This window comes from Sminthopsis crassicaudata, chromosome 2 (genome assembly GCF_048593235.1).
Source record: "Sminthopsis crassicaudata isolate SCR6 chromosome 2, ASM4859323v1, whole genome shotgun sequence".
NCBI classification, from domain to species: domain Eukaryota; kingdom Metazoa; phylum Chordata; class Mammalia; order Dasyuromorphia; family Dasyuridae; genus Sminthopsis; species Sminthopsis crassicaudata.
In genome coordinates, this window is record NC_133618.1 from 638,123,705 (window position 1) to 638,151,689 (window position 27,985).

Here is a 27,985-nt window from a genome sequence, read left to right on the forward strand (position 1 = left end):
ACACTAATGCATTTTTGGTGGAGTTGTGAAATAACCCAATCGTTCTGGAGAGCAATTTGGAACTATAACCAAAGGGCTATTTGCTTTTTACCTAGAAGTGCCACTACTGGCTCTGTTTCCGAAGGAAATCTTAAAGGAGGGGAAAGAACCCATGTGCAAAAATGTTTGTAGCAGCTCTTTTTGTGATAGCAAAGAATTGGAAAATGAATAGATGCCCATCAATTGGGAAATGGCTGGATAGGTTATGGTATATGAAAGAAATAGAATATTACTATTTTATAAAAAATTAACCAACTGACTTTAGAGAGTCCTGGAAAGATTTCTATAAATTATTCTGAGTGAAACAAGCAGAACTGGGAATACATTACATAATAACAGCAAGAATGTGCAATGATCAACTATGATAGATTTGGTTTTTCTCAGGGGTTCAGTGATCCAAAACAATCCCAGTAAGCTTTGGATAGCAAATGCCATCTGCATCCAGAAAAAGAAATAAGGAGACTGAATATAAAATCAACAATGTTCACTTCTTTTTTCTATTGTTGTTTTTTAATCTCTTCCATTTTTTTCTTTTTTCTCTCATTTTTTTCTCCCCACATAATTAATAAAGTAATATGTATTAAAAATAAATCAATTTACTAGATGCAAAAAAAATTAATGCTGATATACTACTGCATATTTATTAGATTTGCCAGTATGATAGAAAAGGAAAATGGTAAATGTTGAAGGGAATATGGGAAAATTGGAACACTAATGCACTATTGGTGGAACTGTGAACTGTTTGATCTCTACTGGAGAACAAGTTGGAGTTATGTCCAAAGAGCAATCACATTGTGCAAACCCTTTAATTTAGCAAAACCACCATTATATCTGTATTCCAGAAAGATCAGGAAAAAGGGAGAAGAATCCTTGTATGAAAAGTGATTTTATATATATATATATATATATATATTTTTTTTTTTTTTTTATGGTAGCAAGAGATTGGACTTTGAGGGGATACCAATGAATTGGTAATGGTAATGGAATACAATTGTGATGTAAGAAAAGATGAGCAGATCAGATTTTAGAAAAACTTGGAAAGATTTATATGAATTGGGGAAAACTGATACAAGCAGAGCCAAGTGAATGCTAAAAAAAAAAAAAAAAAAGTATCTTTCCATTCTCTTTCTAGTTCAAAAAATCCAGCTGAGCCTTGTCTCACAAGTTACTTGAGCCACCTAAAAGTTCAATGCCTTGGAAAGGGTTACACAACTTGTATCAGAGGCAATATCTGAACCCAGGACTTCTGGACCCACTTCCTAACCACTATAAAATATTTCTTCTGAAAGAATTATATAAATCTCTAACAGAGAATTCTAATTCAAGCCACAAAAAGTTCTTTTGGATCATTGAAAAGATGATTCAAAAGTGGAGTCTTTTTAGAATGCATCTTCAAGTTGCTCAGAGGAAGTTCGATAATGGGAAGAGTCTAAAAATGAAATGATCCATTGTGAAGGGAACTATAGTTAAAGGGAAGAACTGCTAATGATATTATCACAGAGAGGATGGAGTAAAAAAGAAACAACTGTAAACAATGTCACTTGATGGCAGGAGATCCACACAAAAACTCAGATGTCTGACATCTTTTCTCATTTCACAAATGAGAAAGCTGTGGTTCAGCATCCAAGTTCACTTTATTTCATTGTGATTTGGTCTCATTTTCAATGAGATAATAGAAATACTTAGAATATAATGATCCCTTTCAAGCTCAGTCCCATGTTTGATTAACATAGAAGCATACAATCTGGTGCTTCTTAATCCCTCATCCTATTAGTACTGGACTTAGTGTAGATACCTGATCCTGAGTTCAAAAGATCCAAAAGTTTCTGTCTTCCCACTAGTAGTTATGCTGATAGTTGTGTGCTCATGCCTAGCTCACTTTATGTACAAAGTATATAAGATATTTGAGAACATGAAAGGTTTATTTTCAATCTTTAACCAGAAACTCTTACCAAATAGGCATTTAATCAATTTATGTTGATTGATCCCCATGTCTGGAACTCATTCCTTCCTAACCTTCATCTCCTGGATTTCTTCAAATTTTTGCTAAAACCCCACCTTCTGCAAGAAGTCTTTATCAATTCTCCTTCATTTTAGGGCCTACCTTTGGAGACTATTCTCAATTTATCCTGTGTATTTCTTCTTCATAGTTAGGTGTTTGCATTTATTCTCCTCCAGGAGAGTGAGCATGTTAAAAGATTTGACTGATTTTTGCCTTACTTTGAATCCCCAATGAATTACAGGGTAGCTGACAGATAATATGTGCTTAATCAATAAATGCTTTTTAATTTGAGTAATAGATCCTGCATATAAAAACATGATTCTTGTCTTTCTCTATTCCTTTACTCCCTTTCTCTGTCCCACAGCTAGAAATTGCACCATTCAAGCTAATAACTTGTTATGAATTCTCCCTGTATGTGTAACAGAGTTATTATACCATAGGACTCATACCGTATCAGACTTGAGCTATCTTTCCCCAGGAAAAAATTAATGGGGAGGATAGACTTACCTACCCCACCCTGTTTTAACTGTGCTTCTTGCTAGTGGAGACTTATACAGTAACTAGAGTAAATAACTACTTCCCAGGTCTGACTCTGACTACCTTAGGGTTCCTTGTCAGTCCATCCCGGGAGGAAATTATGGATTTCTCTGACCCAAGGCCAGCTCCTAGTGAAGTTCTTCCCTGCCCTGGACAGATGGCAGTGGCCTGGCAGTAAGCCAGATTGCCTCTTTTAGGAGACAGCTGTGCTTATCTCCAAAGAGAAGCCAGAAGATTATTTTGTACTGTAGGACACTCTGGGGGAGACGGCAGAGATTTCTGATCTTGGAGAAAAAAAAGAATCAATTCAATAGCAGCATGTGTGATGATTTCCCCACCACAGGCCACATTTCCCCAATCTGATGCACATTCAGACTTTGTGAGGCTGGAGCAAATAGCAAACAGCCTCCCTAACTATAACTACACTTTAATTGTTTTCCTCTAGATGGTTTTTATTTGTTTGTGGTTTTTTTTTGCCCCCACACCTAATATAGCCATACCTCACCTCAGAGATCAGTAGAAACTTCCAACTCCAAGTGAAATAATTTCTAAAGCACTGTTTATTTCATTCCCCACTGTCCTTTTCTCCTGGTATACACTGATGAAATAATGGTGATACAGGTTTAGTCTGTTTCTTTCTGGAAGTTTAAGAAAATCTCAGGCTATTCAGCATCTTTATGTCTTTCCAAACCTGTGCTTAGAAGGTCTCTGCACTGTGATGTTCAAAGAAAGCCTGTTGAAACTTTTTTTTTTTTAAAGAAACAGAATTTTAAAATTAAAAAAAAAAAAAAAACAGAAAAGTAATCCAAAATAAAATGAAACAAAATGAAAGAGAACATTGTCAGGTCCCGAATATCAGGGAGGATTTGAAATATATAATAGCATATTACAAGTACAAGAAAGTATATATATATATATATATATATGTATATATATATATATATATATATATATATATATATATATATATATGTATGTGTATGTGTGTGAAGTTATATTCATGAGGGTTCATCTTCTCTTTACTTCCTTGTAAACTGTTCTTTTGTCTCGTTGTATACTTTTTTTTTTTTAACTTTATTCTTTTTTCCTCTTTCATCTATCCAGCCTCCAAGCAGACTATAGTCAAGAAAGGTTGGATTTATATATACATTTATACATATACACACATACACCCATATCTTTCCTATCCCTGTTGAATCTTTGCTTTAATTCTGCTCCTAACTTGCTTTGCTAATGCTTACCCTCCCCCCACCCATGGATCTTTCCCTTGTCTTCTTCCCTCACTCTTTGCTTCCCCATCCACCCATCCCTTCCCCCTCATTTCTTTATAGGTTTTGGAAGGTGATATACCCTTCATGAATATGTACATGTGTAGTGTTGCCTGTTTAACCCATTCCTGATTTAAGTTTTCAGAACTATGAGCCCTCCTCCTCCCTCTAATGCTTTTGGGTCTATTCTTTCTTCACCTTATTTGTGTGACATGATTACTATTTTTACCTTAATTCCACTCCAGTTTTTCTTTTGAGCTGCCCTATTGATGACATCAACTTTAACATATGCTATACATTTCCCATGTAAAAAAACATAAACAATTTGTTCATGCTGAGTTCCTTGAAATTGATCTTTGTTATTGGCTCTTATATGTTAAATTTTGGCGTTTAGTTGATAAGATGTCCTGAAAGTCTGCAAGTACATGGTGTGCCATTTTTTCTCATTCAGTATATTATAAATAATTTTGCTGGATTTGATAGTTTTGGCTGAAGGCCTAGTTCTTTTGATTGTATATAGATATCCTTCTAAGACCTGTAGTATTTTATTGTTACTGCTGATTAATCTTGTACAATTCTAACTGTAGTTCCAGCATATTTGAATTTTTTTTTTAATTTCTTGCAAAATTTTCTCTTTGAACTTCAGGTTTTGAAATTTGGTAGTAATGTTCCTATGTGTCTTCCACAAAGGATCTCACTGATATGGTGATTGATCAGTGGATTTTTTCTATGTTTGCTTTCCCCTCCTATCATTCCAGGATAGTTTTTTTGAATTATTTCTTACATTATTGTGCCAAGGTCCCTTTTTGGTCACAACTTTCAGACAGTTCACTTATTCTCAGGTTTTCTCTTCTTGATCTGTTTTCTAGATCTGTTGTTTTTCTTAGAAGATGTTTCACATTCCGTTCTTTTTTTTTTTTTCTTTAATAATCTGTTTTTGGTCTCTCATAACTTTTCCTTCTTTGTCTTTGAGACCCTTTGTCTTTTTATCTAGTTGGTTGACTTTTTTCGATTATCTTCTTGTTTTTCTTAAATGGTTTTTATTTTCTGTTTTAGATTTACTTCACTGTTTCTCATTTGATTTTTAAATTATTTTTTTGAGTTCTATAAATTCTCTCCGGGGGAGGAGCTACTTCACTTTTTGGGATAAAAATTTGTTTTATTTCAGTGTCCTTGGAAAATGAACTCTGGTCTTCCCTGTCCCCATAGTAAGTTTCTATGGTGGGGTTCTTTTTTCTTTGCCAGTTCATTTATTAAAATAAGAGATACTAGTGTAAATACCTTTACTTGTGGAGTGGAGGATGGTGTCTCCAGCTTTAGTTCAGCTCTCTCCTCTGAGGAACAACCCTAAACCAAGAACTATCCTCTACTGCAAGTGCCTGCAGCCAGTAACATCCCTGTCCCGCTGACTTTGCTTTCCTGCTGTTCTAGTTCTTTCTTGCTCAGGGCCCTGTCTCAGCAGCACAATTGGGCCTGACATTCCTACTCAGCCAAGTTCCCTCAGTATTCTGGGACTCAGACCCTGACTCCACAAACAGTTCAAGTGAAAGAGCTCAGGCTCCAGCCACAGTGAACTGGTTGGAGGGCAACCCACCTGAAGTTTCTGTTGAGCCAGCCAGCCTGCAGATGTCTATATTTGACAAGAGTTAATCCCGGGCCCTTAACCTTTGTTTGGATTTTCTCAGATTGTACCAGGAGGACCCCCGTTTTACCCCAAGTCTTCTTGATTTTTTACCAGTCTGTGTTCTCCCTGAGGTGCAAATTTGTTCTGTTTATGGGGAAAACTGTGAGAGCTTGAAATTTTCTAACCTACTCTGCCATCTTCCCAGAATCCTCCCAAGTTTGTTGAATCTTAAAGATTATTATTCAGATTATAATGCTCATAAGAAGACTAAAAGTTTTAGAAAACAGGAAGTTTTAATAGGTGTGGCATACAGACTAGGTAAAAGCAAGTAGGAGATTCAGTTTTTATCTGTGGAAAAATGTATTTTACATCCATCTGGCCTAAGAGTGTTAAATACTTTTCCCTTGAGTGAGATTGAAATATAATTGGGTAATATTTAACAAAATAAATAAAATGCATTAAATAAATTATATTATCTAAATCAATAACTTTTCACAAGGAGATATTTTTTGTAAATAGGTTTGATACTAGGTCTAAATCAAATTTATTTTACAAATGAGGAGACAGAATTATAGAATCCATGACTTGTCTAAGACCACACAATGGAAAAAATAGGATTTAAACTCAAGTTCTCTAGGTCTAAAAGTAGGGTCCTTTTTGGAGAGGAGAGTCACTGTTGTCCTCTTTACATTAATATTTTAAAGCCCATGTTCCTTTAAAAAGACTCCCAGTAATGGGAAATATAAATATGTTATTTGTAAGAATAATAGCAATCATAACAATGATTGACAGATTCAAAGATGGTTAAAGGAATAATAGGGAAAAATCCCTTTGAAATTGACTGCCATAAAAGTACCTGCCTGTCACATACTAAATAAATTGTGAAAAATCGGGAAGAAAACTTCTCAAACTCTTCCTTTTCTGAATTTTTCATATTCCAGATAATGTTCCCCAAAATACTATGCAAATAAATACATGCATATATGGGTTATGTATATACACACACATACAGTTTTTTCTAAGAGAAACTATTATACATTTTGAATTGAGGTTGTTTTAGGTAATTTATCATACATGAATAGTATGGTTATGTTCTTAAATTTTATTCTGATATTTTTCATCATTATACATTATAGAATAATATTTTCAGTATTTATAAATTGTATATTATAATAAAGATTAAAAGATAAAGATGATAATTATGTTATGTTAGAGATGATTATAATAGATAAAACGAAGGTCCTGGAGTCAAGGAGTCTCATTTTCCTGAGTTCAAGTCTAGTCTTAGACACTTACTAGTGGTGTGATCTTGGGAAAATAACTTAATCCTTTTTATATCACTTTCCTCCTTTATAAAATGAGCTGGAGAAGGAAATGCCAAACTGCTCCACTATGTGTTCCAAAAAAGAAGTCCATGCAGATTTGAACACATTTAAAAACTAAACAACAACAATAAAATACCTCCACAACATATCTCACATATATATTGTCCTCAACACTCAAATCATCATATAATCTAGTTTAGTCCAGTGTCATCTGTCACTTGAAATGTTACGTTAGTCACTTGTTTGATCTCCCCATGTCAATGCTCTTCCCAGAAATTCCTTTATATAGCCATCAAAATGGTTTTCTTAAAGCACAGGTATCCCATGCTACCTCCTTCTCCACATAACACTCTTATCCTCTAAATTAAATTTAATTTCATTTAGCTGCTGCTAGTTGACACAGGAAACAGCCCTGGGATCTGTGTAAGAACTGAGTTCAAATCTGTCCTAAGACACTTATTAGATATATGACTCATGTGTCATTTGTCTACCTTAATTTTCTGAGTGGTGAAATGGGGATAATAACATTGCCTACCTCATAGGATTGCTGAGACAATAAATTAGATCATTGTAAAGTGCTTGGGATAATGGTTGGCACAAAATAGGCATATAATAAATACTTGTTTCCTTCCTTTCAATTAAACAAATACTCTGCTGTTAATCATTTACAATTCTTCATAACTTGATCCCTTCTGAATTTTCACATCTTAGCCCTCTGTGATACAGGAAGCCTGGGCTAATTGGTGTTCTAGACACACCAATCTCCAGGAGCCCTAACTACAGCAAAAGCCTAGAGAAGATCTTTTTTCATTTCTATTTGCTTAAATCTAAATTCTTTCAAGATTCAGTCCAAAGGAAATTCTTCAGGCTTTTTTCTATTTCGCCAATTGCTAGTGCCTTCCCTCTATAAGCTTGTTAGCTTTAGCCACATGTGCATATGTGTACAGATTTTATGGACAGCCAAGTGGCACAATGGTTTGGATACTGGGCCTGCCCACTCTTGGTGAGTTCAAACCTAGACTTAGATGCTAATTCTAATTCCAGTGTTTTCAATAATGCATTTTACATAGTAAGTGTTGATTCATTGATTGGGCAGAACTATAGTGAAACCAGAAACTATAAACTTGCTCAAGTTTCTTCTCAAGGTCCTGCCTTTACCATAAAATCATATCCTGGCACATCTCTCTTTTTGGTCTGCCTAAATTATTTCTGTAATACAAGCCCAATTCCTAAACTTGATTGCATGGAGCTCTCTCAATGTTGCTCAGACTACACATGCATACACACATGGACTTATATTCATGGACAGAACCCTAAATTGAACTTTCCCTTTTTTCCTACCTAATCCATTCTACTACTGCAGGTCCCTTTACTAGTTATTTGCAAAATGCTAATGTGTTAATGGATGTTAATGATTGGTTATTTTATGCATCACTGAAGGGATTTACAAATTGACATTTTTTTTAAGTCTATGAGAATTCAGTTTTACTCCAGGGGTTACTAATCATGGGAATTAAAATAATTGTGACAGATAGTTTGTTAGATAACTTATCACAAAATACCTTTTGGTAATGAGATAAAGCTCAAAATCATCATGCCATCATAAATGAAGCCACAGGTCTTTTTGAAAAGCTTTCTCAAAGATTCTGTCCTTACCAGGAAAATGACTACTTCCCTGGGAGATGGTAACAATAAAAATTATAGTCATGGAATCTCAGATGTATAGATGATTCCAGAGGCCATTTAGTCCAGCAAATAAATGGATAGGGAATCCCTCTCCAACATACTATGGATTTTCTCCTCATTATCAGTTCTCTTCCTGGAATATGATAGCTCAAAGTGATTGAAATATGACAGATATGTTCTTATTAGGGGAAAAGTTAAAAAGACTTTCAGCCATTTTTTAACTTGATGCAGTGCTCTTATGACAATAGTTGCAAGAATTCATTAGCTTTTTTTCTTCATATAACATACATTTTATTGCTCATTTTTTTTGTTACTCTCTAGCTCATTTTGGTGTTGAAAAAACTTGAAGCAAAAAGGGTTTGGTAATTTGTCTCAGATCACATAGCTAGTTCTGAGGTCAGATTTGAACTCAGGAAGAAGAGTGTTCCCGGACTCCGGTCTATCACATGACTTGACTCAGAACAGCTATACCAGAATGAATTATCAGTCTTCTAAAACTTCCAGATCTTTTTTCAGATGCAATTCTATTTAATCCCACCTTTTTATCATGGGCTTATAAAAGTGATTTGGTTTTAATCCATGTCTAAGATTTTGTATTTATTCATATCAAATTTAATTTTATTCACCTTGGCATAATAATATTCTAGCTTGTCAAAATGTTTCTTGACTTGGATCTATTATTCATCTGTTAGTTATTATATTTTGCTTTCCCAGTTTGCAAAATTGATATGCATGCCACCTAGATTTTTATCTAAATCTTCAGTCCCTTATAAAATAATGTTAGACATATGCAATGTAACACTAAGAATGAATACATGGGACACTATACTGAATCTATCTTTTCAAGTTGACATCACCATTAATATTCTTCTTTGGGTTTGGTTTAATAATCCCATTTTTAATTTATTTAATTTTATTACCATTTAGTCCTAATTATTTTTACATTTTTCTACCATAATTGGGTACTTGATAACACACTATAAAATCATACTAAAGATCATTTATATTATTTTTATCTGTTATTCCAGTTAACCTCTTAAAATAATAAGTCTTTTTTTTTTCTTTCCTGCCACATCTTTGAGGTTCCCATCAACTATTGTTGATCATTTCCTCATATTTAAGATATTTATTAAATATTACCTTAATATTACTTTCTAATTTTTTTTCCATAAGTCAAAATGAAGTTCATTGGTTCAAAGGTTTTGTTGTTGTTGTTGATGTTTTTCCTTTATCACTCCTCTCCCAATTAGGACAATAGTCTTGTTACAATAATGTTGAATCTATCTTATCTTTTTGAGAAACCATTGAGAGTAGCTTAGCAAATGAATCTTCAAATTATTTCCACTGGTCAAGGTGAGTGAAGCACAGTGAAGAAAGATTTCCATTTCCTCATTGGCAAAAGACACCAGATATGCAGGTGAAGGAAATATAGATATTGACACATTCATCTAGTTTTCTCCTTGTCAGGGCATTAATTACAGGATATGGTATTATTTTTCTGTTTAATGAACCTTCTTAGAAAATCTAGCACATGCAAAAATTTTATTTATCAGACAATTGTCTGAGTTTTACTCTTGGTCTTTTAGATATGTATGTATAAATTATTTTATTTGTTTTTTTTTTTTTTGTTTATTTTTAAAAGTACATATGAGAGATAGAGAAATATTCCTGTTATATTTAATCTCCCAGTGGCTATCCCAATTTTTTTTTTATTTATTCAGAATTATTGCAAATGTTGTCCTTGGTAATGGGATTATAATGCTTCTCAAATATTAGCAGCATGGAACTCTCCATCTCCTCAGTGCTGAAAATTATTTCTCCTTTCACATTGTCATAACATGTGGCTGGTGTTGGGGGTAATGTAGCCCATTCTAAACCATTTTAACCATTTTGAACTATTCAGCCATCTAAAACATTTTAGTGGAGAGAGTTTATTTCAGAAGATTGTAAATCATATTATACAGGTGCTTATTGATATAGATGGAAAACTCAGGTTGAAACATAAGAATTGAGAGAAATCCTTCTACCCTAAAGTACAGGCTCAGGATCTCACTTAAATATTTCTGACTTTGAATCCAACTCTTTCTACTACATTGAATAGCCTATTGATCCTTGTAAATTATGTACTACCAACTGAAAAGTTATTGGAATTTATTAGCAATTACTAATCTTATTGTAATTTAAGGCTTACAAATCTTGTTCCCCACAATAATTAGTAAGGTAACTTGTAGAAATATTCCCATTTTGCAGATGAGGTATGTGAGGGCAGCAAAGTAAATTGCCAATAATAATAAAGTAAGTGTAAAAGTCATGATTTAAACCCAGTTAATCTAAGTTCCTCTTAGAACTGTTCTTTCCATTATCATAAAATGAATTACTATGAAAGGAGGTGTTATCCTCAGCAAAAATAATATCCCTGTATGTATGTTTTTTCACTCTGCAAAATGAAAAAAAAAGTGTTAAATGATATTAATTCATGACCTCTTCTCATGAATTGTAAATATGGACCTTTACAAATATTCTCTCCCATTAAATTCTGAGCTCCTTGAAAGAACAGAAAACAAGAACTGTTGGTCTTGATGTTTGTTTTTGTTTGTTTGTTTGTTTGTTTTTTGCCTTTTTTGCATACTCAACATTATTTTGCTTAGCACATATTAGGTACTTATTGAATACTTATTGATGTGAAATGCATGTATTTTTATTTGAAAGAAACAAGTGATGTCAATAAAAACATAAGTCTATGTCTTTGTCATTGTCTAAAAATATGTTATAATGAACCAGGGTTGCTTTGAATATTTTTAACTAAAAAAAATTCCAGAGGCATTGAGTTCAAGGTATTTATGTATGTCGAATTTGTTTTCAGATCTTCTAAAAATAGTCTTTGGCAGAAAGAGAATTCAGCCAAAGAATTACCATGTTACATATTACAATTGGTTTTTCAGTTGGTATGAAATGTTTTTAGGTTTTTTCTTCCTTTCATTGATGCCCTTTCCTCTTCAACTTCAGTTACCTTCTTTTTTTTTTTTTTTTTTTTTTTGATACTCTAATGGCAAGTTGGCAAAGAAATTTGCTTTGTAAATTATATCAGGGGCCTCATTGAATAGCTCTTTATTTTCATAGAAGCTACAACTACTCTCAGTTTACTTATGAGGCTGATAATTTAAATTTGAAAATGTAACTCCATTTTAAATTACTTGGAAAAAAAGTATTTTGTTTTAGTTGCTTATCAACCTTATCTGGATACTATATGAAATGTTTGAATATCTTTGCTTTCAGAAGCATGGTCATGCAGGATGTACTCTTGATTCATAAATCATTTTGGAAAAAAAATTCTGAAATTTCCAGGAAGGTCTAATTAGTCATTGTCCATGGACCAAGGATGGGATCATAAGAAAATCTATTAGATTAGAAAAACTGTGACAAAATGGATAGAATACTGAACCAAGAGTCAGGAAAACTTGACTTCAAATCTGGCCTCAGAAACTTACTAGCTATATAATCCTATATTTCATTTAAGTTCTTTTTCTCAGTTACCTATTCTCTAAAATGGAGTTAATAGTAGGCACCTACTTCCTAGAATTGTTGTAAGGATCAAATAAAATAATAATAGTAAAGTGCAATGCATAGTATTTGGCACATAGTAAGCAGTATATATGTGTCTGTATATATATGTATGTGTATATATACATATATATACACATACATATATATTATCATTACTACTAATAATAATCATGATGATAATCTTGGATGAAATGACTTTCTTGTTGCATTAAAATATAAAACTATTACCAGTCAAACAAACTTAAGAGGCACCTAGAAATCCAAAAACTTCTCCAAATATATATTTATTCCCTAAAGATGAGCTTGTTTCTGCTGTCACTTAGTATTAACTAGCTCATAGATATAATAACTTGTGAACTAGCTTCTAGGAATCTTATATCCAGAAGGAAGAAGGAAAGACATTATTATATCTAAAATGCTCAAAATATATTTTAGGGTTAATAAGAGCCAATCCAAGTTTCTTATCCTCAGTCTTTCAAAATAGAAAATTAAAATAGGAAGTGTATTGATAGTCATATTCTGTGGAGATCAGATATGCTTTTTTACAAGATCAGGTAATCAGAAAATTTAGGGGTACACATTTCCTGATGCCAATCCGCAGTTCCTCTCTAACAGTCTTAGTTTATTGGGGATTCTGGATGCTTAATTAATTTATTTTTTTTGGTGGCTATACATTTATTAATAATGTAGAAGCAAGACTTGAACCCATGTCATCCTGATTGACCCTCTGTCCACTATTTTGGACTTAAAGGAAATATACTAAAAAAAATAAAAAAATAAAAAAAAAGTGAGCATAGAAACAAAAAACCCTCTAATAAGAACAAAGAACATCTGTGTCCCTTATCTTCAGGCAATTATGGAAATATTAATGCTTTTTCATTGAAAAGGACAAAGAGGAAAGATATACTTTTCAGAACGCATGATGAATGGTTTAAAATGTACAGAAATGATTTTTAAAAACATTTCACTAAGCAGTGTTAAATATAACAAATAGGTTCTGTGTCACTGTGTTTGTCAAATTTAACTGAAATTAGTTTGTTTCTGGTTGAAATGCACATTTTATATCAGCTCATATAGAAATGTAGAATCAAAAGACTACTGCATTATTGGCATGAACAGGTAGGTACTCAACATACAATATCTCTAACAAAAAAAAAATTGGATAAATGATTGTCATACAGATTAAGTTGAAAAATTTATGATGTCAATTTAGGATCAGCTCATTACCACCAGAAATGTTGAAGGAATTATCCTTAATGAGCCTAAACATATTGTTCATTGCAGATTATTCAAGGAACCAGTAGATATTGTGCAATGTACCATTATAAGTTTCCTAAAAAATAGCAGATACCAAGTACTTATTAAGACATAAATTTGTGGGTAGATTTATAGAAGATAGCTATTTTTCATAGATTAACAGATGACAAAGTCCAGTAATAAACATGCAGACTTCTTGGAGAATGCAATATAATCACCTGCATGAACAAATTTATTATCACTGATAAAATTGCCCATAGAAAACTAATATTTTAGGATTATTTTAATAAATCTCAGCATATCAAATAATCCTGATCTCTCATCTATATTCACTGAAAAGCTTTCATAATATAGAGATGATGAAAGAAAAAAAATCATGTAGAAAAAGGAAGAGATACATATAATTATATGAATTGCTTATGAAAATTATTCAATGTGCCCAAAGATGAGTCTGGGTAGCAAGTTTTTTTTTAATTAAATAAAATATGTATTTTATCTGCTTGTGCCATATTCCACAGCAAGTAATATACAAAAAAGCAATAGTAAATGAAACATGGTAGGACTCTTTATAATTGAACCCCATCAATATTGAAAAGGGATGAATATAATAATAATATTCTATAGTGACTCAAAATTGACAAAACATTTTCTTCATGAGAATTTCTGAAGTATTTATTATAAATGTTATCTTCTACATTTTACCAAAAAAAGGACACACTATTAAAGAAATGACCTTTTTATTTTTTTCATGCTTACCCAACTACTTCCGTGATTCTTGGTGTAAAGGATACTAGCATATACAAACAGGAGATGCTGGTCAATCAAAGGGCACCACGCAAATGCATGGTGGATATGAACTGGCTAAAACATCAATAAAGGATGTTATAAAGAAAACAGTACAAATGATGATTTCAGAGAACCATATGAGTGAAAAAACATGGGGGAATCATTGGCTTTTGTGAAAGATAATATTGGATAAAAGTATGAATTCGATAAAGATCTAAATAAAATTGAAAATAATATAGTGCATGGATTCTTAATGCTAATGAAGAAAGGTTGGAATCTAACATAAAATTGATTAGGTATTGATGGGTTATGACCTATAGATAATACTACTATCTTAGTGAAATCACACCAATTGCAATACACCCAACCTTTAAGGGTAAGAGTTGAAAAATGAATATAGATTCACTTCCATAGCTCTTGTTCAAACTTTAAAATATCTAAAACAACAACAACTGTAGCTTTCTTTTCTTTTTTTTTTTCCCAGAAAGAAATGTGAATTACTAAGACTGCCTTTTGATTATATAAACCATTTAAAAATGAAAGTGAATGCTGTATTTCTCCCAGGACTAATAGCTAAAATGGGTTGTCTTTTAATTGGCTTTACTTCAATTTGGGAGAAAGTGAATTTAAGAGCTAAAATATTTCCCCAGTAAACAGTTCCTAAGTGCAAATGCTTATTTTAATTTTGTGAAGACTGTCAATATGCCTAAGCAGTCTCTCTTATTTTCAAAAAGGAAAACGCTACCTAGATATTTTTGGACACAATGTTTGGGGATTGCTATAGTGAAAACATTGAAAACATGTCCAAATCTTTCCTTCCAATACAGCATTTATCTTTATCATAACTTCCCATCATTTACAGGGATGAGGAAGAGAAGGGGGAGAAGGAAAGAAGGAGGGAGATGTTACTGTTATTTTTAATCTTCTTTTTGGCTTGCTTTATTTTTAGGTTATAATTAAGATAGTTGATTTTCCAATGCATTTCCATTATGTTAGAGCAGTTTCATAGTCATAGATTCTGTAGAGTATTAAATGCTGAAGTGTTAATTGCAAATTTGGAAATTGAGATGACCAGCATGAATTTTGCATCTCTAGAATGTTAAAGCCAAGCAACATAAACTTTTCAGAATGTAGATGATGTATTATTATGATAATTTGATATAGACTGCTTGCCTTGTTAGGGTCTAAGTCTTTTCGGATGGTGAGAGAGTTGTCGTGGACACTTAGTTATGGGTTTGGTGCTTCTATTTGCCTCTTCTTCCAGCTTTTAAAATGTGAAATCATCATTAAGGCAAACCAAAATTCTACATGGTTTTTGCTTTTGGAAAAAAAAAAAAAAAAAAAAAAAAAAGAGGAGTTCCAGTAGACATTTGGGTAACTACTATTTTTCGCTAAAACTATCCTATTATTTAGTCATTCAGGACTTTCTGACTCTACTTGACCTTATGGACATTGTCCATGAAAATTTTATGGAACATTTATGGCAAAAATACTAGAGCCATTTTCTTCTCCAACATGCCTTCATTTTCAGATGAAAAAACTGAGGAAAATAAGGGTTAAGTGACTTTCCCAGGGTGACACAGACACAGGTGTCTGAGGCCAGATTTGAATTCAGATCTTTCTGCTCCAGGTCAGGTCCTCTATCTACTATACCTCCTGGCTACCCTTTCATCATGACTACATCATAATGCAATTTCTTTTTTGTTGTTCTGTTACCCAAAGTCTGTATATATTTCTTCCTAAGGGTTCTGTATATGCTCCCAGAATAACTTTATTATTTACTATTAGTAACCTCTATTCCAAGATATCCACCCAAAATTATATTTTAATATACCATGTATTCCATGTAATGTACCACACATATTATTTCCTTCTCTAGTTTTATTCAGTTTCTGCAGTATGATATATACCACTCCGAACTATAATTCATTTTGAGTTTGTTTACTTTTCTTAATTGTTAACACATAAGAATTTTGGATGTCCTACTTTTATAAAAATTCTTGGTTCATTTGGTTAGTTGAGTACCACCATTGAAAAGTCAAGAAATTGGAACACGAAGAGGTTGGAATTTGCATGAGGTCATACTGCTGGTCTGTAATAAAGCTAGAATTATAATTTATGTTCTCTGAATTCAAAACCAGTGAGTTTTCATTTAGACCAAAATTAGTTTGTAAAAGAATAGTGCTATGTGAGGCAGCTAGGTGGCATAATAGATAGAGCATCAGTCCTGAAGTCAGGAGGGCCTGAGTTCAAATCTGTCTCAGATACATAATATTTCCTAGCTGAGTGACCCTGGGGGAAGAAAAAAAAATAGTGCTACATTTCAAAGAATGAGATCTGATCAGTAATGAGTTACACTGTGGGTAACTCTACTGAAACATTTATTTTTTTTCTCTGTTATAAGGAGGGTAGAGTATTAGGGGTGTGTGTGTATGTGTGTGTGTGTGTGTGTGGTTTCCTGTAGGTGATCAGGAGTGACTTACCATTCTACTTTCTATATGGTATAGGAGGATGTTTTATTTAATCTTTGGCTTCAGCTCCCATGTCATTAGTCAAAACTTTTCCTTCCTAGATGTTAATTAAACCTCAAAGGGCCATTCTCTTAGTAAGGAGTTTAAATGAATTAGAAAAAAGGAGAGGGGGCATAAAATATAAGTGCAAACATTTATATCTGAGTGGCAGTGAACATTATGTTATGTGACCTCCACTACAAACATGACGTCTCATTCTATTTATCTTCTGCTACATTGAGGAAAACACAGAAAATTTGGTGCTGAATTCAAATTGTCCATCTTTCAGAGAAGGAAAGCTGAAGATCTAAAAATGTCTTTTAAGAAATCCATATTGTGGACTACCTGCCATCTAAGGGAGGGAGTGGGGGGAAGGAGGGGATAATTTGGAACAGAAGGTTTTGCAAGGGTCAATGTTGAAAAATTACCCATGCGTATGTTTTGTTAACAAAAAGCTTTAATTAAATTAAAAAAAGAAAAGGAAAAGAAGTCCATACTGTCAAAACCCTAGTCTCCTTCCTCAATCAATCAAATGACCAAAGAAACAAGTATTCTTTTCTTTTTGGCCCTATGCATGCTTATTAACTTGACAGTATCAACATATCTGGTATAACTCAAATGTTTATGTTACTAGCTTCTCTAGAAAAAAGAGAACTGACACTTTTGTGGCAAGAAACTAAGTTCCATCCTACTGCCACCATTCCTCCTTGGCTCTTTCTTCACTTTTAAAGACTACTATCTGTGAAGGTTCATTCTCTAGGAAAATTACTACTACCTGCTTTTAGCTCCCAAAGTTCATAAGAAATAAAGAGTAAAAGGGGAAAGTTTTAAGCCTCTGGATACTGCACTTAATAAATACTAAATCAACAAGAATATTTTTAAAAACAATATTATAAGATTTAAAAACACTGTATGTATATTATCATTTTTTACACTTTCATATTATTTTATTTTCATCCAGTCCCAAACATATTCCTACTTCCTTGGACATAACCAGCCTTTATTCAGCAAATTTCTACATGGTCCTTCATGTATGCATGTTTAAGGAAGGGACCATTGCCAAGGGATGAAAAGTTCCTAAAAGCTTTGAAGATTTTGCAAAAAAAAAAAAAAGTCATCCTTGTTGCCACATGCAGAGACCTGTCTCTTCAACTTCACTAAATGAAGAATCACACATATAATTCCTAAGGCTTACTGGCTTGTGATTTTTTTTTTACCTTCTCAAGGATTTCAGACCTGACACATAATGTAGCTAATTAGATTTCTTGCCCAGGAAGCAGACAGCTAGACCACTGCCCAGGGCATGTAACCTCAGCTGACTGCTTTTCCTTCACTCAATTTTTCTGCAGCTAAGATGAGAATTTTCTAACTAAAAAAAGCTATAGTAAACATGCTATGAAAATGGTGGTGAATCTTAGTTGATAATACGGTATGTGTCCATCTAAACACTGACAGCATATGTCACAGAAGACAGCAGAGGAAAACTTCTTGAATCTAGCAGGGGAAGATGTAGGTGACAATATGAAAAGCAAACAAACCTCACCTTTCCTCAAATGGTCAAGATATAGCTACACCAATGGCTACAAGATCTAGAACTCTGGGGCAGCTCCCATACCCTCTTATGGCTTGGGAATAATATTAATAACCCAGAAATGGAAACATTAAAACAATATATCATTATTTTCCTGCAATTTCACTTTATACCAAAGCTCCCTCATAACACACTGAAAAAAAAATCATTCCTCCTATAACCCAGAAAAATCACAAATTCTTGAGGTATCACACTAGAAACCTCCTTCCTTGATGACATTGTCCATTAATGGTGATGTTTTTTATTTCCATCATTAAAGAACCAGAAAATCCATCAAAGTACATTATTGTCCAGTTCATATCTTATTCATGAGAGCAGCACATAAATCTCTGAAAGATATTTTGTTGAAATGTAGATAGATCATGTTCATAGTAAGAATCCTTAACCTGAAGTTCATTATTTTAGCTTTGTTTTTAATATTGTAATGGATCTCTTAATAATCCTATGCATTTTATATGATATATTTAAAATTATTCTGAGAAGAGGTTCATAGACTTTATTAGATAGATAAAGGAGTACTAGCCTGTAAAATCTTCCTGATCTGTTCATATAGTTTAATTAGTTGAGGTGGGTCACTAGGATTTCAGTGATGAAACTACCACTATCATTTCACATAAGCAATTGTATAAAACTTTATAGACTTAAGAGTTATTTAGAAATAGCATGAAGTTAAGTTACTTGTTTGGGCTTTTACAATCTGAGGGGATTGTGTCCCCTCAGAAGAAAGTGATGAGAATTAGATAAGGAATATCTAAATGAAATTAGGTTTAATTGAAGTCTAGTGGCAAGTTTGGGGTACAGAAAGTCAAAAAGAACCCCCTACAATCCCCTTGGATTCGCCGCAAGGATACAAAGTTAAATGAGGTCTAGTAGTGGTGCAAGAGTCCTCTGTAAAGGAATTTACAAATCTGAAAATGTAGACTGATAAAAGAGGTTTATTGTGGGGTTTGGAATTAAGGTTGAAAGGTAGAAAGACACCAGGGCCAGGGCTGGCACCAGTGGGCAGACATTCTTGACATGGCCAGCGTTAAGGATGCCATGTTTGGGACCTCTGCAAAGAGTGGACTCCAGTTTTGCCCCTTTTATAATAGGAGGCTTTTGGTAATCTGAAGGGACTTGTGGGTGGAGTCCCAGATTGGCTTCTGGCCTGAGCTTCAGCCAGGGCTAGAATTTGAATAGAATTCAATGGGTTTTTAGATAAGGAAACTGTTTGTGCTTGGGGTGGGGATTGGGAAACCTGAGCAGATCATTAGAATGGGGGCTAGGACAGCCCAAGTTGGCTCAGATCTGATGGGGGCTGGGAAAGCTGGGATATCTTCCACTGGAATTCATGGGGGTTGGGAATCAGAAAGGAATCTTAAAAGGGATCACAGCTCACATCAAAAGGATTCAAAATTACACTTCTTCATGCCAAAACAAAATTTGTATCTAGTGAAATATGCTTTTCTGCAAACGATGTGACCAGTCATGGAAGGAAATGAATTTGGTCAGATATGACGTTTTATATACACAATATATATACTTGGCATACAGACTGAATACCTTTTTTATTAAAACTAATTTTTTTTTTGCTGCAACATATATTAAACACTAAAATGATTCCTTTACTAATAATAACATTGCTTGAAAAAAGACAAAATTGATTAAAGAAGTGATTGCCAGTAAGAGTTAATATCACTTTCTACTTTAGGAGTTCATTGTGCATTGAAGAAACAACAACAACAACAACAACAACAACAAAACAAACAAACAAAAAAAAGGATGTATTTTGATTTCAGATATATGGTACTCAAATTGACTTGAAAAGAACAGCTTGTATAATAACGATCTCTACTTCCATTTCCAATGATCACACACTAGCCTTTCAATGATATCTTCTAGAATTTTGGCAAAGACCTAACAATTTCAGCAGAATCCAGTTTGAACACTCCTTACTCTGACCCAGAATAGTTATTACACTGAACAAAAATATAGACATCACATAAAGGATAAATAGGAGTCCAAAAATAATAAAATTTTTCCTCTCTGTGTGAGACCTTAGAAAAGAGTGCCTAGAGAAGTAACTCCCTGAAAAATCACGATTTTTTTTTTTTATGTCTAAGAAACATATACACACAATCAAACTCATAGCTCTATGTTGATTTGCTTTTCCCTAAAGTAAAAAGTCTTGTTTTTAGGAAGTTAATTCTCACTTTGATGAATTCCAATTTACCCCAAGGGAAGTTACAAAGACATCAAGCAAAAAGGTACTACCTTTAAGGACTTGAATTCTTTCTAGAAAGAAATTTAAAAATATATTGGTTGAATAGACTTGAATGGAATATGATGCATGGAAAATGAGAAGAATTAGGCAATGAACAATAAGCACATAATAGGTAGACTAAGGATGGTTTTTCTACTAGCTCTGGCACGGGGATGAATGAGAAAAATTTCAAAAGTCACTTTCCAGACATCAACAGTAAAAGCAAAGATGCCCTACAGATAAATCTCAAGAATTCAAGTGAATAAAAAAAACCCAGTTCTTTTCATTTGTTGATGTAGCATCTATCTTTTGAATTAGTGTTTCTGCCTGTGGATATTCTAGTTGAAAGAGTGAATAAGTGAAACACTTACTTTAAAAGGAGCCACAGATTTTTAGGAGGTAAAAGCAACAACCTAGTACTGTAGCAACCTTCAAGTACTAAGAAAAAAGGATGTGATAGAAATTTCACAACATCCTTGAAATCAAAATGTATATTGTACATTTTATAGGGAATTTTCAAAAAAAGAACATTTGGAAACTAGTTCATAGAAATACTTGGAAAATCGACTTTGTGGAGATGTTGTCCAATGTATATTGGAAAGACAAGAACCAGAATATGTGAGCCCTAATTCAAGTTTTCTAGTAATTGGTCAATTAGGCAAGTAATTTCATTTCTCTGAGAATATTTATTGTATTCATTAACGTAAGGGTAATGACATTCATTTAGGGGCACTGACTCAAATGGGAGTTTTACTGTGCTCTGAGTGAGCTTAAGCTGTCAGTTGTTCCTTCTGGAATGAAGTCTCCTCATGTGACAAGTGAGAAAATGATACTGTCTATGTTCCTTACAATTCTAACAATCTATAGACATTCTATAGGTATAGCTTAATGTAATGTTTATTCCCCACTCCAAATATATTTATTCAATGAATTTATTATTTAAAAAAAAGTTATTATGTGTATAAAATAGGTCTAATTTCTTCCTCATAAGCCCTTAGGGATTTGCCAGCCTCCCAGAAAAATTTATAGATCAACTAACTACACTATATATAACTTATATTAATGTGTGTCATCCCATTGGATAATTGCACCAGTTCTATTAATTTATTTATATAGGAAAGTTAGAGTATTTCCTGAGCTTTCTCAGAAAGCAGGAGTATTTCCAGTATATACAGTAAATGCAATTTGGAGCCAATTTTTTGTGACACTGAGAAATGGTCTCTATATCCTATTCTAAGCCACTTTATTCACCTTCATTCAATTATTATATTCATGATTATGACCAGGGACAGAGTTTTAACTAAATTCTGTAGTGCCTCCAAATGATTATTACAGTGTTTCATGCAGGTGGAAACGATAAGGGCTATACAGTGGAACATTGATTGGACTGTTATCAGGATATCAACAGTGAGAAACTTCACTGTTTCAGTGAATATTTATACTTTCCCTTCAGTTTAGAGTGGATACTAGTACTAAGAAGTTAAGAAACTTTCAAAATGTAGGGCTATTTGCTTTTAGGATCAACTGTCATTTCACTATATATTGCTACTTCCAAGTATAGCAAATACTTAGCAAATGTTGAATTAATTTGTCGGGGAAATGTCATGATTGTTGTTTGGTGGTGTTCAATCATTTTTCAATTTTGTCCAAATCTTTGTGACTTCATTTGGGGTTTTCTTGGCAAAGATATTGGGGAAGTTGGCTATTTTCTTTTCCATCTTATTTTATACATGAGGAAACTCAGGAAAACAGGGTGATGTGAATTACCCAGGGTTACATAGCTAGTAATAGTAAGTGTCTGGGACCAGATTTGAACTTAGGAAAATGAATCTTCCTGACTCCAAGTCTGATATTCTGATCATTGTACCAATTGGCTACTTCCATTGTAACAACAGAGCTATAAACAAGTATATATATATCCTTGGTCACAATAAATTCTGCTTTCATGGAGTAATTGAACCACAGATATTGGATGGCCTCTCCACAGTTATTTTATAGGATTAGATGGTTGTCAGAGTACTAACCCCCAAATTTTGTGATTTTGTGATTTTCTTGTCTATATCTATATCTATATATATCTATATATATCTATATATATCTATATCTATCTATCTATCTATCTATCTATCTATATATATATATATATATATATATGTCTATTTAACTTAATCTTTGTCTCAGTTCTGGTCAGAAAACTTTATTAAGTACCTGCCACACATTAGAAACTATGCTGGGCTTAGGGTTACAGTTGGTAGTGCCTACCTCAAATGAAGGCAAAATTTTGTGCATCTATGTAAGTGTGCAAGTGTAAATTGTGTCCCCTTTAATCTTTGTGGGGGGGATGCTCTTGACTCTCAGACCCTCCTGGCCTCTGGGAGGGGCACACCTTTCCCAGACAACTCCCAAGATAAGTAATCTCATTCAATTTTAATGGAATTGAATTGAAAATCAGTCTCTCAAAGAAGCCCCAGACTTCAGAAGGCTAATAAAAGACTCTGTTCCTCGAAGCTTTGCCAAATGCCTTTCTGGCCTTAGCCCATTGATGAAGATATTTTCTTTTGAGTGTAAACCTATCTTTGCTAAATTCCTAATCAGAAGTTTACCCACTAAAAAAGCTGTCTTCTTAGTGCACTGTTTTCTTAGCATAAATAAACCCATTCTTTGCCCCGAACCTCTTGCCTGTAATCATTGGGGTTTGTGAATTCTTTCACAAAACCTTCCACTGGCCAAAGGGGATCCCAGTGCTATTAGGGACTCTCTTACCCTCAATTCTCTCATCTTATCACTAAGATAGACACAAAATGTATAATACTATATGTTCAAATGAAATGACAATAATAAAATACAAGTTAGACAATGAATAAACAAATAGGTCATGTAAAAATATAGTTTAATAAAATCTAAGGAATTAAGCATAGCTCTGGGATGGGAAAAGACAGGGGGAAAAAGTTGATAGGGAGAAATGTACCCCTAGGTTGTCAGAAGGATGAAAATAGCAAGTCCTATGGAACACTTGAGTGTTCAAACCCCTATGTCCAATTGTGTAAGAGTTTAAGTGATGATAGTTCATTCATTAAGGGGGCTCTTGATTGGGTTTAAGTTTGATTAAATATTCTCTCTGTATCCTCCCAATATGAATTTCTGTGATTCTACAAATCTACAAGAGATATTAGGGTATGGTTTCATGCAGGTGATAATCAATGTGTGTCTTGTAGGAGGATTAGTATTTTTGTTTTGTTTTGTTTTGCTGAGGCAATTGGGGTCAAGTGACTTGCCCAGGATCATATAGCTAGGATGTGTTAAGTTTCTGAGGGCAGATTTGAATTCAAGTTCTCCTGACTTCAGGGCTGGTGATCTGGAAGATTAGTTTTAATAAATGGTACTGATTGTGGATCAGGCTCAGAGTACATATGAAGGATGAAATTCATAACAATACAAAGCTATAATATAACTTTAGTCATCGAAGGAATTTTTCAGTTTTTTACAGTTGTATTTTTAAGTTCTGGCCCAGTGTTGGAACTTAGCAGTTGTTCAATCAATGATGTTTTAATGATTAATTGATAGGATAGGACAGGTAGAAATTCATGAGTTCAGAGAACAGATAATTGTGTGTGTGTGAAGATGAATAGTATGAAATAAGGCCTGGCATATCTATATCTATATCTATCTATCTATATCTATCTATATCTATCTATCTATCTATCTATCTATCTATCTATCTATCTATATATATATATGTATAAAATCCAAGATCTTATATTATATTTGTTTGATTTAATAAGCAATATAGAGCAAAGATTATTTTTGAGCAGTAGAGTAGCATAGTAGTAACATGTGTGACAATGGATGTAGAAAGAAGGCATAAAAATAAATTATCAAGGTTGAATTGATGGGACCTAGCAATTTGACATGGGAAATGAGGGAGAGAAATCTCAAGCTTTGCTAGCTTAGAGAATGGAAATATAATCAACTAAAATGGTTAAGGAAGAGTATATGCTCATTTGTAATATGATAAAAATGAATGTGATAGCAACACAGCGAGGTGAAGTTTTCCTGTGAGTATTTTGTAAAAGTATGATGTAAACGTAGAGAAAGCATACAATTGTTTGGGGTGAGGAAGGAGGAATATCTTCAAAAAAGTGATTATGGAGGCTGTGAGATTGAGCAATTGAGAGCAAAGGAGAGCACATACAGAGGTAGGAAATGAGAGTTGAGTTTGGAGACTTGGGGAATGGTAACATGGGGGACATGAGAAAACCAATGAGAAGAATGGAAACAAGTGAAAAAGGAAGTCAGGGAATGAGATACGGCAGAGAATGTTTCTAAGGAAGACAAATCAGAAAATAATACTAAGAAAGGGCTTATTAACAATGGGAAGCACTACAAGATGTAGGAGAATTTAGAAATGAAAAAGGCTGTTGTATCTGGCAATAAATACCTCACTAGTCATCTAGAAAAATGAGTATCAAGACACCAATGGATTTAATAGTCCCTGAATTCTTTGCTATGAAAATATATCGAAGAAAAAATATTAGAAAATCCTGGAGGTCAAACTGGGTATGTTTGATGTCTCAAAATCTGACATGAAATTGGACCTTATTTAATAGAGCCCTAAGTCTATCCCAATAGATAGAAGAAGAAGGGGGCAAGAATTCTACTTGAGGAGATAATTCTGAATTTTGAGTCAGGCTATTCTTATTTTAATAAATCATTGTGTGTGTATATCTATCACTTACTATGAATGGGACATATATACAAAAATATGTATAGGGATAATCTTCATATAACTTCTATATAATATATGCATTTTATATGAAATTTTTCTAAGATGAATTTCCTAGTGCAGAAACTGCCCTTACCAGTGCAGTTGGGCAATTAATCTTTTATGTATAGTTTTAGAGAGCTGCCTAGAACATTGAGAAATTTAATGCTATCTCCATGCTTGTCTGCTTGTATATGTAGGCCTTATTACACAGTTCTTCTTGACTGTTCATTAATATATGTAGCTATACAAACATATATATACACATATACATGCATATGTAAGCATGATGTAATATTTTCCCCCTTTCCCCAAAAAACTTAGTAGTTACCTCATTTATTCCTAGAGTCAATTAGGGACTACAAGGAATTCTATAATTTTAGAAGATTTTTGATCCTTATGTTGTGACTTTATCCTGATCTCCTCTAAGTAACTGCTACCTTTCTCATTCCAGTTGGATAGTGTCACCTCTCTAATCCAAGCTGCCAAGAACTTGATGAATGCTGTAGTCCACACCGTGAAAATGTCCTACATTGCCTCCACCAAGATCATCAGGATCCAAAGTTCTACAGGGCCCCGACATCCTGTGGTCATGTGGAGAATGAAGGCTCCTGCAAAAAAGCCCCTGATTAAACGAGAGAAGCCAGAGGAGGTCTTTGCAGCAGTGAGAAGAGGATCTGCTAAAAAGCAAATCCACCCTGTCCAAGTCATGAGTGAATTCAGAGGAAGACAAGTCAACTAGACTGGCTACTCGACCCCAGCTAATCCATTCTTAGAGCTCAATTCACTGCCTTTATTTTCACTAGATCAGTTCCTTGCTCAATTCACTGCCTTTATTTTCACTAGATCAGTTCCTTGCTCAATTCACTGCCTTTATTTTCACTAGATCAGTTCCTTAAGTGCACTAATAATTGAACAAGTAGCATAAGATATAGGGCTAGGTAGACAACTCTAAGAAATATGGCTTCACACCATATTTCATATTTGGCAAAAAGTTCTCAGAGTTGTTAGTTCAATTCCCCTTGCATCACCTCAAGGATAATCTTCTACTTCTTTTCATCCCACAACAACCAAAAGAAAGAATCCTACCTGTTTTCACGAATGTCAATAATCACCCATTTATTTAGGGTGTTGAAATTCCTTAATAAAAGTCACAATCTTGATTTTCAATGGAAAGAATCACTCAAAAATACTTATTAAGCGTCCATTATGTACCAGGCACTAGGCTATAGACCAGGGATACATATCAAACAAATTATTTTATCATGAAGCTTTTTGATACTATTTACTGCTGCCAACCATTGTGTCTAGCAAGCAGTAGACCCAATAACATGCCAGTCAATGGATTTTTAGATTAATTAAAAATATGCAACTCCTCATTCTCTTTTACTTTCCCACTTATCATAAGATTCCAATTATCCATAAGATTAACAATTATGCTTTACAGAGCTATATAATCATTGGGGACATACTTTCCAATACTGCAGTCCATTAATAATGAGTTATATCACTCATAGAAATCTAACCAAGTTTCAGTAGCTAAACAACTTGCTGGTTCCAGAAATTCAATCCATTATATTTGAAGTATTTCATATTCATAAATGAAGTGTTTTTAACTTTGCACCATTTCAGATGAGTATGCTCATAATAATTAGCCAGTGCACAGGTCCCTTTCTTCTTCAATGTAGTCAGCTGCAGTTCTGGCTTATATAGGTCTCAAAGCCATTTGCTGAATGAATAGATCATCACCCATTGTGGGAATCAATAGAATATAGTGGATCCTGGTGGGGTCGATGTGTTTATAATAGAAGAAACAAAAACAAGTTTTCTCTGCAAGTCCAAAATCCCTTCATTAATCTATAACTTTTATAAGAAGAGAGAGTATTGGCTTGAAAACCTCTGCACATTTAGGGAACTTTAAAAAAAATAATAATAATAATTTGTATATTACTCCATTGAATACCAAAGGCAAGTAGTGATTCCAGACTGCTTTTGATAACCTTTTAATACAAGCCTTTACAAACTTTTCTAATACCAATCCCTGTTAGTAGGCCCTATTCAAGTACATTGTTGCCTGTAAAAACACAAATTTGAGTGCTCCCCAAAGCTGCCTTCCGACAGTGCTCACGTATAGCACCTGTCTTTCAAAAAGCCCTTTGGTAGTTAAACCTAAGTTTTCTTGCTGTTCAATCCTCAGGGACCTCAGTGGTCCTTCAGAGACCAGGCAGTACGCTGAAAAAATAAGAAAGATATCATCAAAGACATGCATTCAAATCCCACCTCTGACAGTGATTGGCAAACTATAAAATCTCATGTAGACTTAATATCTTCAGATGTAAAATGGGGACAATAATAGCAATAACACAACCCAAATTTGTCTAGGAAATCAAATGAGATAGTGCAGGTCACATGTTTGGTAATCATTAAAGGAATCGATCAAAGGTTATGTGGTTTTACAGAAGGCTGCTGAAATCAGGGGAAACCTGAGTTGGAATCCCATCTCTGATATTCTCTGGTTGTGTAACTATAAACAAGACAACAAATCTCTTTCAGTCTTATTTTCCTCTAAGGCTTTTAATAACTAGCATCCTAGATTGTTGTGAGAATCACTTGATAAAATGCATGTAAAGTGTTTTGCAAACATTAAAGGGCTAAATAAATCTCAGTTATCATTTGTATTCTTGCGACTGCCATATTTGTTATGTCTGTTGACCATTCCTCATTATTTTCAAGCATTTCAACACAACATATTTATTTTTTCTTTCTCCATCTTAGTTTCTTAACCAATTTTG

General features: G+C 33.6%; 1 protein-coding gene across 3 annotated transcripts in view; it reads left to right on the plus strand.

Moving 5' to 3' along the window:
* Positions 1–27,853, plus strand: part of CTNNA3 (catenin alpha 3) — a 2,038,107-nt gene extending 2,010,254 nt beyond the window's left edge. For all 3 annotated transcript variants that reach the window (XM_074296610.1, XM_074296611.1, XM_074296612.1), the window contains one exon: positions 25,648–27,853. In XM_074296610.1, the coding sequence (XP_074152711.1) occupies positions 25,648–25,935 (288 nt within the window). In that variant the 3' untranslated portion in view covers positions 25,936–27,853. The remainder of the gene's footprint in view (positions 1–25,647) is intronic.
* The last annotated feature ends 132 nt before the right edge of the window (positions 27,854–27,985 follow it).